This window comes from Oncorhynchus keta, chromosome 30 (genome assembly GCF_023373465.1).
Source record: "Oncorhynchus keta strain PuntledgeMale-10-30-2019 chromosome 30, Oket_V2, whole genome shotgun sequence".
Lineage (NCBI taxonomy): Eukaryota > Metazoa > Chordata > Actinopteri > Salmoniformes > Salmonidae > Oncorhynchus > Oncorhynchus keta.
Window position 1 is genome coordinate 32,724,796 of NC_068450.1, and position 13,489 is coordinate 32,738,284.

The 13,489-nt window shown below is 43.3% G+C and overlaps 1 protein-coding gene across 2 annotated transcripts; it reads right to left on the reverse strand.

Annotated features, from left to right (window-relative positions):
* Positions 1–652: 652 nt before the first annotated feature.
* Positions 653–12,496, reverse strand: LOC118363403 (V-type proton ATPase 116 kDa subunit a 3-like). Of its 2 annotated transcripts, none has more exons than XM_035744229.2 (20): positions 12,381–12,496; positions 6,725–6,859; positions 6,439–6,517; positions 6,031–6,275; positions 5,858–5,922; positions 5,571–5,697; positions 5,396–5,475; positions 5,182–5,275; positions 4,788–5,000; positions 4,462–4,612; positions 4,195–4,334; positions 3,925–4,082; positions 3,722–3,812; positions 3,489–3,607; positions 3,018–3,231; positions 2,681–2,791; positions 2,476–2,562; positions 2,203–2,323; positions 1,903–2,074; positions 653–1,757 (listed from the first exon to the last, which is right to left on the reverse strand). In XM_035744229.2, exons 2-20 carry the CDS (start codon positions 6,839–6,841, stop codon positions 1,664–1,666), a joined length of 2,478 nt encoding a protein of 825 aa, XP_035600122.1. In that variant the 5' UTR covers positions 6,842–6,859; positions 12,381–12,496; the 3' UTR covers positions 653–1,663. The 2 variants fall into 2 exon arrangements, with proteins under 2 accessions (XP_035600122.1, XP_035600120.1); XM_035744227.2 differs by lacking the exon at positions 12,381–12,496 and adding an exon at positions 12,144–12,330.
* Between the last annotated feature and the right edge of the window lie 993 nt (positions 12,497–13,489).

Consider the following 13,489-nt stretch of genomic DNA (forward strand, 5'->3'; position numbering starts at 1 on the left):
TATAATTTGGGATTTGGTTTCATTATCTTGTGGGCTCGGGTTGGGGCGCTGCCTGGCTCATACAGCGGACTGCAGAGAGAAGAGGGGGATTCAAATAAGAGCACGGAGGAGTATAGAGCAGCTTTAGGAACATGCTAATCTAAAATTAATTTTCATATTACATTAGGATTTACACAACACATTTGGCATCAACGGAGATCAGTATTTTCTTACCCGATTTGAGATAATGGTTGATTACAGAACCACTCAACTATCACCTTTGAATTAGTAATATCCGCACATTTCGACTTAATTCACCCAACATCGTATGTGGTCATATATGATTAATAAAGTTAAGACTATACTTGATCATCTACTGTAGCGACTCATAAAATAGAAAAATATTCAATAAACATTCGCCTTGACATGTGTACCGCCATCTATTACACTTTACATTGACATCCGGTTCAGTGTCCCCTCTCGCCACAGTGAGGCACTGTTGCGTTTCACACGCATTTACACCACAACCCACTTACAGATGGAAGTGAGAATTCAATAAAGTCAAATGAAACCAATATCAGTTCATGTCCATAATTTAGAAAGTGGCCTCTTCGACTCATTTCTACAGTAGGAATACCATGTCACGAAGTAAAACGTACACACACACAAGAACTGTAAGAAAAAAAATAATCTTTAATTTGATTTCAGCCATAGAGTTTATCACACTGATAGTAAAAACAAAGACAGCATGATGTGAACCAGGATACAGAGAATGCAGCAGACTAACAGTTGTTCCTAAAGGCTTGAATATGTTCCATGAGCAGTCTCAGTGACTAATGAACAGATAAGGCCTGATTACAAACATTAAAAAATAGATGGGCTCAAAGGCACACAAATCGCAGTGGGTTCGATTCCCGGGACCACCCATACGTAGAATGTATGCACACATGACTAAGTCGCTTTGGATAAAAGCATCTGCTAAATGGCATATATTTATTTATCTTTGGAAAAACATTGATCTTCATTCAGATGGTTCTCTGCACATATCAGACATAATGTGAATGATATAGTTGACAAGTTTCCTTTCCATAATCATTAACCGTGTCCAACTAGACATAAGAAACTGGAGGTGTTGAGTACCATGAAGGGTCCCTCACATGACCAAAAACAAAAGCAGAGCAACCATCATGTCTATGATTCTCTTTCAGACCAGATGTGTTAAGACAACCGGTGTCCTTTATCTTTATAGACTTTGAGATCACTTTCATCATGTGTGAAAGTCAATAGCAACCATTTCCTGAGTTATTCAAACAAACACTATGAAGAAATTACAACTTTTTTCAAATCATGCTTAGAATGATAAACTAAGAGAATGTGAATGATAATACATGTTTTTCTATCTAAATGTACATTTCTGGAAGCAACACATGGTCAGTCTATAGAAGGAACAACATAGATATTCTGATCACACAACATGCATGCTGAAATGGGCACATAAACAATCAATAACATTGCAAAGTCCTCAATGCATTATTGGACATTGAACAAGTTCTTCAAACACCAAGCTTTCAATAAAAGAGAGCAGTCATTCTCAAATGTGCAGGGGAGCGATAGGTGCAGAGCAAGTGACTGATTGAATAATTAACAACCATTTGGCAAACATTTAAAACTATCAAGAAATTGATCACATAGCGGACGAGGCGTGGATTAGGGAAGAGAAGGCGAAAGGGTTCAGCTTGTAGCCTGTTCCGCTGTAGAACTTATTCTGGAACTCCACCCTAGGAGACAAACAAAGAAAAATCAACAGACAATATTGCACATAATATATTAACTCCAATCTTCGTCACACACTCCTCTCGTTCACTCATTCTGTCTTCCCCCCCCCCACCCCCAACCATCTCCCTCCATCCCCCAATCTCTTACCAGTGCAGACGTAAGGCATGCAGGAAGGCAGACAGGCCCTCCATGACCAGGAGGATGGAGACTGTCAGCACAGCGAAGAAGGAAAAGACTACAAACAGGACCACAGATCCCACGTAGCCTTGCCCGTTTAGGGCGATACGCATCACCATCACCCAGAGCACCTCTGACAGCTCTGGAGGGGGAACACACAAAATAGGAGCTACAGCGAGTTAGTACTATTTAAAAATATGAGTCAGTTTGCGGTGAGTCACTACAAAACAGTGGAGAACGAGGGTGTGTGTGTGTGTGTGTGTGACTCACGTGCATGTGCAAGACTCAGGGCCCACAGTCGTAGGTAAGAGGCCGTGTTGGAGATGCAGCCTAGACAGTACTCTATGGTGTGGATGGCCTGGTGCATGAACACATCAGCAGCATCAAACTCCTACAGACACAGAGAATGTGCTATTAGATTTTTTTTAAAGGGGGGGGGTGAAAAGTTGGCTGACTGAGTAATACGTTAAACGTGTCACTAGCTAAGCCTCTGAGAACACAAGAGCTAGCATAGGTAACAGTGTGATAAGGCCCCCTATCCACCTCCTCTCTGTGACTCCCGGTCTCCACCTCTCCCTGATGAGCGTTGATGGAATTGTTCTCTCCTAACAGGGGGCGGCTCTCTCCTGCCTGGAGGACACGGAATCACACCAGACCAACTCACATACAGAAGAAACAAAGTGATGCTAGATACTTACAATAAAATCAATACACTTAGCAAAAGCTCAGCCAGAGTCAAGTTGCTCACCATGTGCCAGTGGTTCCTCTTGTGTGTGATGTATTGATGGATGGGTTTCCCCAGCAGTAGGACTGGAACAGAACACAGCGCCAGTATCACCAGGACCTTCTGCACCACCATCTACAGTGCAGAGAGCGCGAGTTAGAACATCACCACATAGTGGCAGGTTGTACTCAGGGGTGAGCATGCTACCATACCATTGTTTTCCTAAATATTATGTTTTCAAGGACTCAGCAAACATTAAGCATACTTTAAACAAGTATCTTGTAGTGAGCCCGTTGTGTGCCCTTCCATACATATACTGTAATCGTCCCAAACAGTGGGAGGTTTCCCTACAAAAACACACCTGTCCTTTGTAGAGGGGCGGGTTATCCTTGTTCACTGTGAATAGGAACATGTCTATGAAGTGGATGAGGATGCTGGGGGTGAAGTTAGAGTGGGCCGTGTCAAAGGCCAGCCACTTGAAGATGACCATGAAGACCAGGTAACCAAAGAGACACAGCATGAAGAACAGCTCTGGGATCAGTACCAGGAATACACTGCTCAACTGGTTGAAGTGTCTGGAGCGAGAGAGAGAAAGAGGGATGGGGGAGAGAAGGATGGGTAGAGAGAAAGGGATGAAAAGAGAGCCAAAGACAGATGGGTGGGTAGAGGGAATCATAGGTTTAAGAGAAAGGAATGCATAGGCAAAGGTATTGGTTTGAGTAGAGAGAGAGTAGGGATAGCAGGAGGGGGACGGTGAGAAAATTAGTAGATTACAGCGATAGTCCCTTGATTTCAATACACACACACACAAACTAACGCAATGTTCCTTCACTTGTAGTTGAAGAAGGACAGACAGACTCCGAAGGTCATGTGGATCACCCCGATGATGACGGACATCTTCATCTTGTAAGAGTTAAGGAATGTCAGGTGGTTGTTGGACAGACCCCAGATCTGAGGACCACACAGCACAGTTACTCATTATAACTGAGTCATGGAAACAATCACAGGAAGAAGAGAGAGCGAGCGCGAGAGAGAGCGCGAAGGCAGTGTGGTGGATTTCCATACCGGGTCGATGCCAAAAGGATAGGGTCCTGTAAAAACCCCAGTGATGTTCGGGTCCAGGGACAGGAAGTTGTTCCCTTTAAGAGTTGCTGAACTGAGCAAGAGAGAGATACAGAACTCAAATATTTTAAAAACATACAGGGACAATCAGAAAAAGGATTGTGGAGCTGTTACGCAGGTGTGAGTGATGTGGCATGTGTCCTTACCTCCACTCTCCGCTATCGAACATGGGTCGTACGTGCCAGCCGGAGCTGAAGGGGCTGAGTCCTTTGCTGAAACACTCGTTGTAGATGGCCCCAGTGTAGACAGAGAACAGTCCCATCAACAGGATCAGATAGCGTCCTCCAAACATCATCCGCCAGATCTAAACCACACAGAGACGTTATATTAGGACTGTTCCTCTCAATCAGTAGAATTGTCACGCTCTCAATTTAAAGTGTGTGTATGAAAGCGTGTGACGCATGTGTGCGCGCAACCTCATTGGTGTTGTTCCGGAGTTTGGGGTCCTTCTCCTCCAGGACCATCCAGAGGGCAGCCAGGAACATCAGCAGGCCGTGACCGACGTCCCCAAACATCACCGCAAACAGGAAGGGGAACGTGATGATGGTGTACACGGCTATGGAGAACGGGAATAAGAGGGTTGAGCGAGAGATAATATTACTGATCATTTACATATACTAGAGGTGGTTCTTCCCTGGGTTGGTCTGTTGGCGGTTTGAAGTGATACATGTATTGATTGATACCTGGGTTAACCTCACGGTAACTGGCCACTCCATAAGCCTCTACGATGCTCTGGAAGCCAGCCGTGAAGGAGTTGGTAGGGAACAGGGTGGGAGGAGGGGTGGAGCAGGGGAGGCGGTTGTAGAAAGAGTCCATCCCACTGCCACTCTTCCTCTGATAGGGGGAGAGACAGAGAAAAAAATGAAGGAGCTTAAAGTCACACACTTTTGGGGTACGTTGAAAAATGACATCCATTCCTCAGTTTAAACAGCATGACCAAAGACAACCCTCTCTTGTTGCCTTGCATCTTGCTTGGTTACTCAATCTCCCCCTCTTTCCCCTCCCTCACCCCTCCTTCTCTCAAGGCACTCTGTAGTTCAGGCAGCTTGCTGACGGGACACCAGGCTTCAGCGATCAGACACTTGTCGGTGACGGAGGGGCTGCAGAGGTTCAGCACAGCCTGGACAGCCTTAGACTTCTGGACCCGCACCTTCCACTGGGGCAGCACAGCTACAGCACGCACCAACAGCTGCTGGAGGTAGTGCTCTGTCTGAGACAGGACCTGGGGTAGGAGGGAGGGGGTGAATGAGGACGAGGGATGGATTAGAGATGGAGTGTGAGGCAACTTTAAAAGTAAATGTTCGCTCACTGTTTGCTGTTCCCAATGTGATTCTTATTGAAGTTGGAGATACAGCCACACAGAGGAAGATTCATGCGTTTTATACAGTGGAGGTCTGCCTTACAGATTTGATGTCTTCAATTCTGCCCTGCAGTCCCTGGAGAATCTCCTCTCTCTCCGTGGGGCTGTCGGGGTACACAAATGTCTGTGTGTGGAAGCTGGGAATGCAAGTTATTGAGGAGGTGCAAGAAAGACATGGGTCATTAAACAAGCATTAACATGAACCACTGCAATGTGTCAAATATCACAACGAAGGAGAAGTGGACAGGTTTACTCACCAATCACAGATCTTCTTGACCTTCTGTCCGATCTGATCTCCCCAGTAGGATATGAGGAACACCGTCCACTGCATCTCCCCCTGCCATCACATATTAGAAGCGTTGACTCACTGACCATCTTACTTGCTACTCTACTTTTACTATAGAGCTCCTCTTCCTTTCTTCCTCTCCTCACCGTGACAGGTTGCTCTAGTTGCTCCTCCATCTCTCTGAAGTCCACGATGATGTAACCACGGCACGCTCGCCATAGCAATCGCTCGAACGAAGGGACTTTCCAGGGGTGGACCACACCGGCCACAAAACTGCAAACGAGAGAGGGATGGGAGAAATAAAAAAAAACAAGGTAAGTTGGCATAAAGATGATGTTGACCAACTGGAATATGGAAATCAGTCATTGTCCAGAGCCAATGTAAAAAAATAAGTGGAAAGACACTGGCAATCGCTTTGACCAATGAGGTTTACCTGAGGTGGACATCCTGTCGGTTAGGCTCCAACATGCCTACTGTTTCCAGTGGAGGCGGCGGACACTGTGAGAGGGAACAATAAAAAGAGTCATGAGATTGTAGTTCTCCACTTTAATACATCCAAACATTAGTTGTAGTTCTGAGGGTGGGTCTGGGTGGTGTAGTTCTGACCTGTGAGGAAGTGAGGGAGTGGGTCTGGGTGAGAACCCCTTTGTATTGGCTGAGCTGGGTCATCTGGGCTCTGAGACTGTCTCTGTTCCTGGACACCTCTTTGAGCTCCCTGGCCAGCCTCTCACTCTCTTCCTCAATGGTGAGTAGGTCTCTGGGCTGGGGGGCTGAGGGTGTCGGGCAGGGGGAAGGGAGGGGGCCATGGAGGGGGGGCCACAGAGACCGATTGATCTCCTGCTCCAGGAACGCTGAGTGGAGAGAAGGATGAAAAGAGAGAGATGGCGGGAGAGATGTAAGGAGAGAAAGTCAAATGCATAGGAGACAACTGTCAAACCTCATTTTCTTGTATTAGGATAGCTTTAATGAGAGGCCTCGTTTTAGGAGCCGATAGTGAGGGATCTAGATACTTACAGAAGGTTTTCTCCAGTTCCTCACATCGTCTCACCTCCCCCACAAACTTCCTCTGGAAGGAGTTGACGTTGGGGTTCAACTGATTCACCACAGAGGGAAGAGTACAACAGACACAGTTAGTTACTCATAAGTTACTCACACGAGGCTTTACTTCACGTCAGCTAATGTCGCTAATTTCAAACTTAACAGCAAGATGGTAGAGACATTAGTTACAGCTACTGTTTCTGAGACAGTCATTCTTAGTGAAGATCCTTGACCTCCTTTGTCTCGTGAGAACAGAACTCACATCTCTGAACTCAACCAGGCCCAGTTCTCCCAGTTCACTGACACAGTTGTAGGCTGAACCAGACTGGAGGAAGAGCTGCACCAGGCACACCTCCTCACTGCGGAACATAGAACCCATCGCCACCTAGAGATAGGCCTGGAGGGAGAGGGAAAAGGGGGGAGAGTAAGAAGGTAAATAGACAGAGAGATGGAAAGGAGATAGGATAGAAGCCGTGAATAGATAAAAGTAGTGAAGGATAAGATGAGAGAGAAATGGTATTAGTGTATGGCGGTTGCTTCAAAAATCAGGTGACCGCTGACAGTTGCAGATAAGGGAAAGACAAAGTGCATTCTTCCCCCTATGACTAACTGAAAAAGTCACATGAATTGCGACAGTGGAATTTCCACTCAAGCTGCACTTCACAACGAATTAAATTCTGACCACAAGTCAGTGCAAAGGCCTCAATACACCACCCTTGATGTGGGTCACTAAAATAGGTTAAACCATATCGACATTTAGACTGGGGAGAGACTGAACCAAGATCATCCGTGTACATTTTTTGGCCAATTGATTATTTATTTGAAAAAAAATGGTTTGTTCCAGTTTTTGGCATATAAACACTTGATATTTAGAATTTCACAAGTGGGTTGGGTTACATGTGGAATGTCTGTCACTAGCCAAATGCAAACAAACACTTCCTGTTCCTTCAAAATAGCAGTTCACCCATAACCTAATTTTATTCATCTAACGTAATCTATTAATACATCCATCAATCCTGATAGGTATATTTCTCCATTTCTATTTAAGATAGTCACAACAATGTAATTAATACTTTTGTATCACTACGCTTTGTTTACGGTTACATTGCATTTTACCCACCAACCAGCAGTCAAATCCTTGCTTCCTCTGTCTTCATTTCACAGGGTACCAGTACCGAATCGATGTCCAGGGGTACAAGGTAATTGTGGTTTATATGTACAGTTGAAGTCGAAAGTTCACATACACCTTAGCCAAATACATTTATACTCAGTTTCACAATTCCTGACATTTAATCCTAGTAAACATTCCCTGTCTTCAGTCAGTTAGGATCCCCACTTTATTTTAAGAATGTGAAATGTCAGAATAATAGTAGAGAAAATTATTTATTTCAGCTTTTATTTCTTTCATCACATTCCCAGTGGGTCAGAAGTTTACATACACTCAATTAGTATTTGGTAGCATTGCCTTTAAATTGATTGACTTGGGTCAAACGTTTTGGGTAGCCTTCCACAAGCTTCCCACAATAAGTTGGGTGGATTTTGGCCCATTCCTCCTGACAGAGCTGGTGTAACTGAGTCAGGTTTTTATGCCTCCTTGCTCGCACACGCTTTTTCAGTTCTGCCCACTAATTTTCTATAGGATTGAGGTCAGGGCTTTGTGATGGCCACTCCAAACCCTTGACTTTGTGGCAAGATGGCTTGTGGACAACAACTTTGGAAGTATGCTTGGGGTCATTGTCCATTTGGAAGACCCATTTGCGACCAAGCTTTAACATCCCGACTGATGTCTTGAGATGTTGCTATCCACATAATTGTCCTACCTCATGATGCCATCTATTTTGTGAAGTGCACTAGTCCCTCCTGCAGCAAAGCACCCCCACAACATGATTCTGCCACCCTGAGCTTCACGGTTGGGAAAGTGTTCTTTGACTTGCAAGCCTCCCTTTTTTCCTCCAAACATAACGATGGTCATTATGGCCAAACAGTTCTATTTCAGTTTCATCAGACCAGAGAACATTTCTCCAAAAAGTATGATCTTTGTCCCCATGTGCAGTTGCAAACAGTAGTCTGGCTTTTTTATGGCGGTGTTGGAGCAGTGGCTTCTTCCTTGCTGAATGGCCTTTCAGGTTATGTCGATACAGGACTCGTTTTACTGTGGATATAGATACTGTTGTACCCGTTTCCTCCAGCATCTTCACAAGGTCCTTTGCTGTTGTTCTGGGATTGATTTGCACTTTTCACACCAAAGTACATTCATCTCTAGGAGACTAAATGTGTCTCCTTCCTGAGTGGTATGACGGCTGTGTGTTCCCATGGCGTTTATACTTGCGTACTATTGTTTGTATAGATGAACGGGGTACCTTCAGGCGTTTGGAAATTGCTCCCAATGATGAACCAGACTTGTGAAGGTCTACAAATTTTTTTTCTGAAGTCTTGGCTGATTTCTTTTTGATTTTCTCATGATGTCAAGCAAAGAGGCAATGAGTTTGAAGGTAGGCCTTGAAATACAGCCACAGGTGCACCTCCAATTGACTCCAATTAGCCTATCAGAAGCTTCTAAAGCCATGACATCCTTTTCTGGAATTTTCCAAGCTGTTAAAAGGCACAGTCAACTTAGTGTACGTAAACTTCTGACCCACTGGAATTGTAATACAGTGAATTATAAGTGAACTAATCTGTAAACAATTGTTGGAAAAATTACTTGTGTCATGCACACAGTAGATGTCCTAACCGACTTGCCAAAACTATAGTTTGTTAACAAGAAAAACAAGTTTTAATGACTCCAACCTAAGTATATGCAAATTTCCAACTTCAACTGTACATAAAGGAATGTACTGACTAAAAACTTCACTAGCTGTCAAATCCTCTTTCCTTGTTTCCTTCATTCCTCACCATCTCAAAGCACATTGGGTGAGAGGATTGAAGGTTCCTCCCCTCAGGCCTCCTTCTCCTCTGATGTGCTTTGAAAGAGGCGAGGGATGGAGGAAACAAGGACTGAGGAAACAAGGATTTGACTGCTAGTGGGCAGGTCTGTAAAATACAATATAACCATGAAGAAAGAATGCTAATAAAATAGTCTCTGTGTCACTCCTACTTATCATCTGCCATTTCAACGCTGTAAATACCAGGGTTCCAATTGAGTCCAGGATTATTAGCTACTCATTAAGAACCCCCAGAATCATTGTCAATATCCATTAAAGCACACATCTGTTTGTCAATACAGATGAGTTTTTAGTCTTTATATGTGAGTGTTTAAAAGATTGGACATTTCTAAAATAATTTGTGTTCACTGTGGCACAAGAAACTGTTGTGAGGAGTCTAAATCAGATGACAGGGTCTGTGATAGTCCCTTGATAGGACAGAGGGAAGAGACCCATGCACTTGTCTCATGAAAACACTGATTGCACAACGTGATATACAGGCTACGATCCATGATTTTCCCGATAAGAAAATACACGGACACAACAATTCAATACAAAGATAAATAATCTCCAAAATGATTTATTCAAATGAGCCTTTTCCTATAAAACCATTCTAAATAGGCTACTAAAGCATTATTTGGCCACAGTGGATCATTAGCTTCCTTAAGTTATGGATCGTTTTAAAAATCACATTGCTGACAGTCGTAAGGAAAGGCACCGCACGCAGCAAAGACCAAATATATGATTGTTGAGTTGCGTTCAGTGAACAGTAGAGGACCAGCCAGGCATATCGCAATATGAAAATGGTTATTGCTGTAAAGAGAAGAAAATGAAAATAATATTCTGTCTTTTAGAAATAAACATTCTCAATTTAACTGAGTGAACAACAGTATAGTCTATTTTATAGGCAGAGAGAGCATCAGCAATTTCCCCAACCACTCTATCATTGTTGGGTCAGTGCCACAAGTTTGTTTTTGGACAATTTCCTCCTCCAGTTTAGATGGATGAAATATTCCATTTGTCTTCACTTATCGTATTGTATGTTTATATTGATCCATTTGTCAGGTTCAGCTTCCCTATAATTCGGCAGATTAAAAAAATATTCTGCTAATGCCTCTAGTCATAAAGTATTGTATAATTGCATGAAATGTATTTATAAAAATAAATAACTATCTTGACATTGACAGACGAACTACTAGCTATTAATAGATTACTAAATAGATAGTAGATGAATAGAAGCTTCAATGCCATACAAATCTCTCCTTCTGTGGCCTCCAACTGCACTTAAACGCAGGGGAAACTAAATGCATGCTATTCAACTGATTGATCACTGCCCGCACCTGCCCGCCCGTCCAGTATCACTACTCTGGACGGTTCTGACTTAGAAAACGTGGACAACTACCTAGGTGTCTGGTTAGACTGGAAACTCTCCTTCCAGACTCACATCAAACATCTCCAATCCAAAGTTAAATCTAGAATTGGCTTCCTATAATCGCAAAAAAGCATCCTTCACTCATGCTGCCAAACATTCCCTCGTAAAACTGACCATCCTACCGATCTTCGGTGATGTCATCTATAAAAATGGCCTCTACTCAACAATCTGGATGCAGTCTATCAGTGTCATCCGTTTTGTCACCAAAGCCCCATACACAACCCACCATTGCGACCTGTACGCTCTCGTTGGTTGGCCCTCGCTTCGCCAAACCCACTGGCTACAGTTTATCTACAAGTCTCTGCTAGGTAAAGCCCTGCCTTATCTCAGCTCACTGGTCACCATAGCAGCACCCACTCGTAGCACGCGCTCCAGCAGGTATATCTCACAGGTCACCCACAAAACCAATTCCTCCTTTGGTCGTCTTTCCTTCCAGTTCTCTGCTGCCAATGACTGGAACGAACTGCAAAAATCTCTGAAGCTGGAGACTCATATCTCCCTCACTAGCTTTAAGCACCAGCTGTCAGAGCAGCTCACAGATCACTGCACATAGCCCGTCTATCTACCTACCTCATACAGTATTTATTTATTTCTCTTGCTACTTTGCACCCCAGTATCTCTACTTTCACATTCATCTTCTGCACATCTACCATTCCAGTATTGTAATTACTTCGCCACCATTGCCTTAACTCCCTTATCTTACCTCATTTGCACTCGCTGTATATAGACTTTTAGTTCTCTTTTGTTCTACTGTATTATTGACTATTTTTTGTTTATTCCATGTGTAACTCTGTGTTGTTGCATGTGTCGAATTGCTACGCTTTATCTTGGCCAGGTCGCAGTTGCAAATGAGAACTTGTTCTCAACTAGCCTACCTGGTTAAATAAAGGTGAAAAAAAAATGTTAGAACGGTGATAGGTTTGGTTTCGCTTTGCCAGAAAAGGCTCACAAAATCTAAATGCCGCACATTTGTCCAGCGTCAATCAAATTAAAATGTATTAAATTCCCTGGGAGAGTTGCATATGTAATCACGAGACATTGTTGTTTGCAACACTGTATCTGTCCAAGTTGGCAAACGTTGCCCACCCCTCTCTTGTTTGTCAAAAACCTAAAAAAGCTGATCCCGTTTTGCCACAACGTTTCCATGCAAGTTACCACAGAAACAATATAAAACCTAATTAACATATAAGGCTAGATATTTCCAATGTCAGCAACTCAAATAGCCCACTAAACTACAGAATGTCCAACTTTGTAGATAGAAAAATATGTTGACCGACCACACACGAATCTATCCTTTGTGAAAGCAGGTAGGAAATATACGATTTTACCTGTTTCCTTCAATCTGTCCAGCTCAATCGAAAACTTTTGTGTTGGCCGCTTGTGAGAGTTAACTCAATGTGACAGACCAGAACAAACAGCGTCAAACAAATTTCCACCGGGAAGTCACAAAGTTTCTAAACATAACGTATTGGAGAGTATTCATTTCGCCAATTCTGTTGCAAAACGTTTCTTAAACATAATCAAATGGGGCGGGATCTATGAGAATGTGTCCAATAGAAACTCACGTTTTCGTTGCTTAACTTTTTCCGTTTGCTATGGTCTTAAATGATTACACCCCTCCCTGTCTTTGGTGAAATTATTTGGGTAGTACTGAGAGCACTTCCCATTCGGTGACTTTATGTCACGTTACTTGTTCTCACGTGACGGTAGATACATTTTGAGTGTCAAATAACCTTCCCCCCAGACTTTATTTGCATAGGGGAAGATGGGTCAGAGGCCTGTGGACAGTTGACAAATATACATTTAAAAACATTTTGGATTTTCTGCCCTGCATGCAAGTATAGTATAAAACGTCTATATTCTTCCCCTATCACCTCAGCCCAAATTTCTCAAGCAAAGCCCTATTCAGTGCCTTCAGAAAGTATTCACACCCCTTGACATTTTCCAAATTTGGTTGTTACAAAATGGGATTATCATGGATTTGTCTTTTTTTCAACGATCTGCACAAAATCCTCTGTCAAAACAAACATTTGTCAAAAATAATATTAATAAAATAAAACACTAATATATCTTGTTATAGATAAGTATTCAACCCCCTGAATTTGGGCTCTCCTCCCAGAGTAAGACATTTAAGTGTGTTAACCCTCGCAAGGCTGTTGGCCCAGACTGTATCCCTATCCGCGTCCTCAAACCTGTTCCTTTTACTCTCGGTTCCGAACGTACTAGACGACCAGTTATTATAACCTTTAGCTGTACCCTTATCCTACTCCTCCTCTGGTGATGTAGAGGTTAATCCAGGCCCTGCAGTGCCTAGCTCCACTCCCATTCCCCAGGTGCTCTGATTTGTTGACTTCTGTAACCATAAAAGCCTTGGTTTCATGCATGTTAACATTAGAAGCCTCCTCCCTAAGTTTGTTTTATTCACTGCTTTAGCACACTCTGCCAACAGCGGTGTCCTCGCTGTGTCTGAATCCTGGTTTAGGAAGACCACCAAAAACCCTGACATTTCTATCCCAACTACAACATTTTCCAAAAAGATAGAACTGCCAAAGGGGGCGGAGCTGCAATCTACTGCAGAGATAGCCTGCAAAGTTCTGTCTTACTATCCAGGTCTGTACCCAAACAATTCGAGCTTCTACTTCTAAAAATTCACCTTTCCATAAACAAGTCTCTC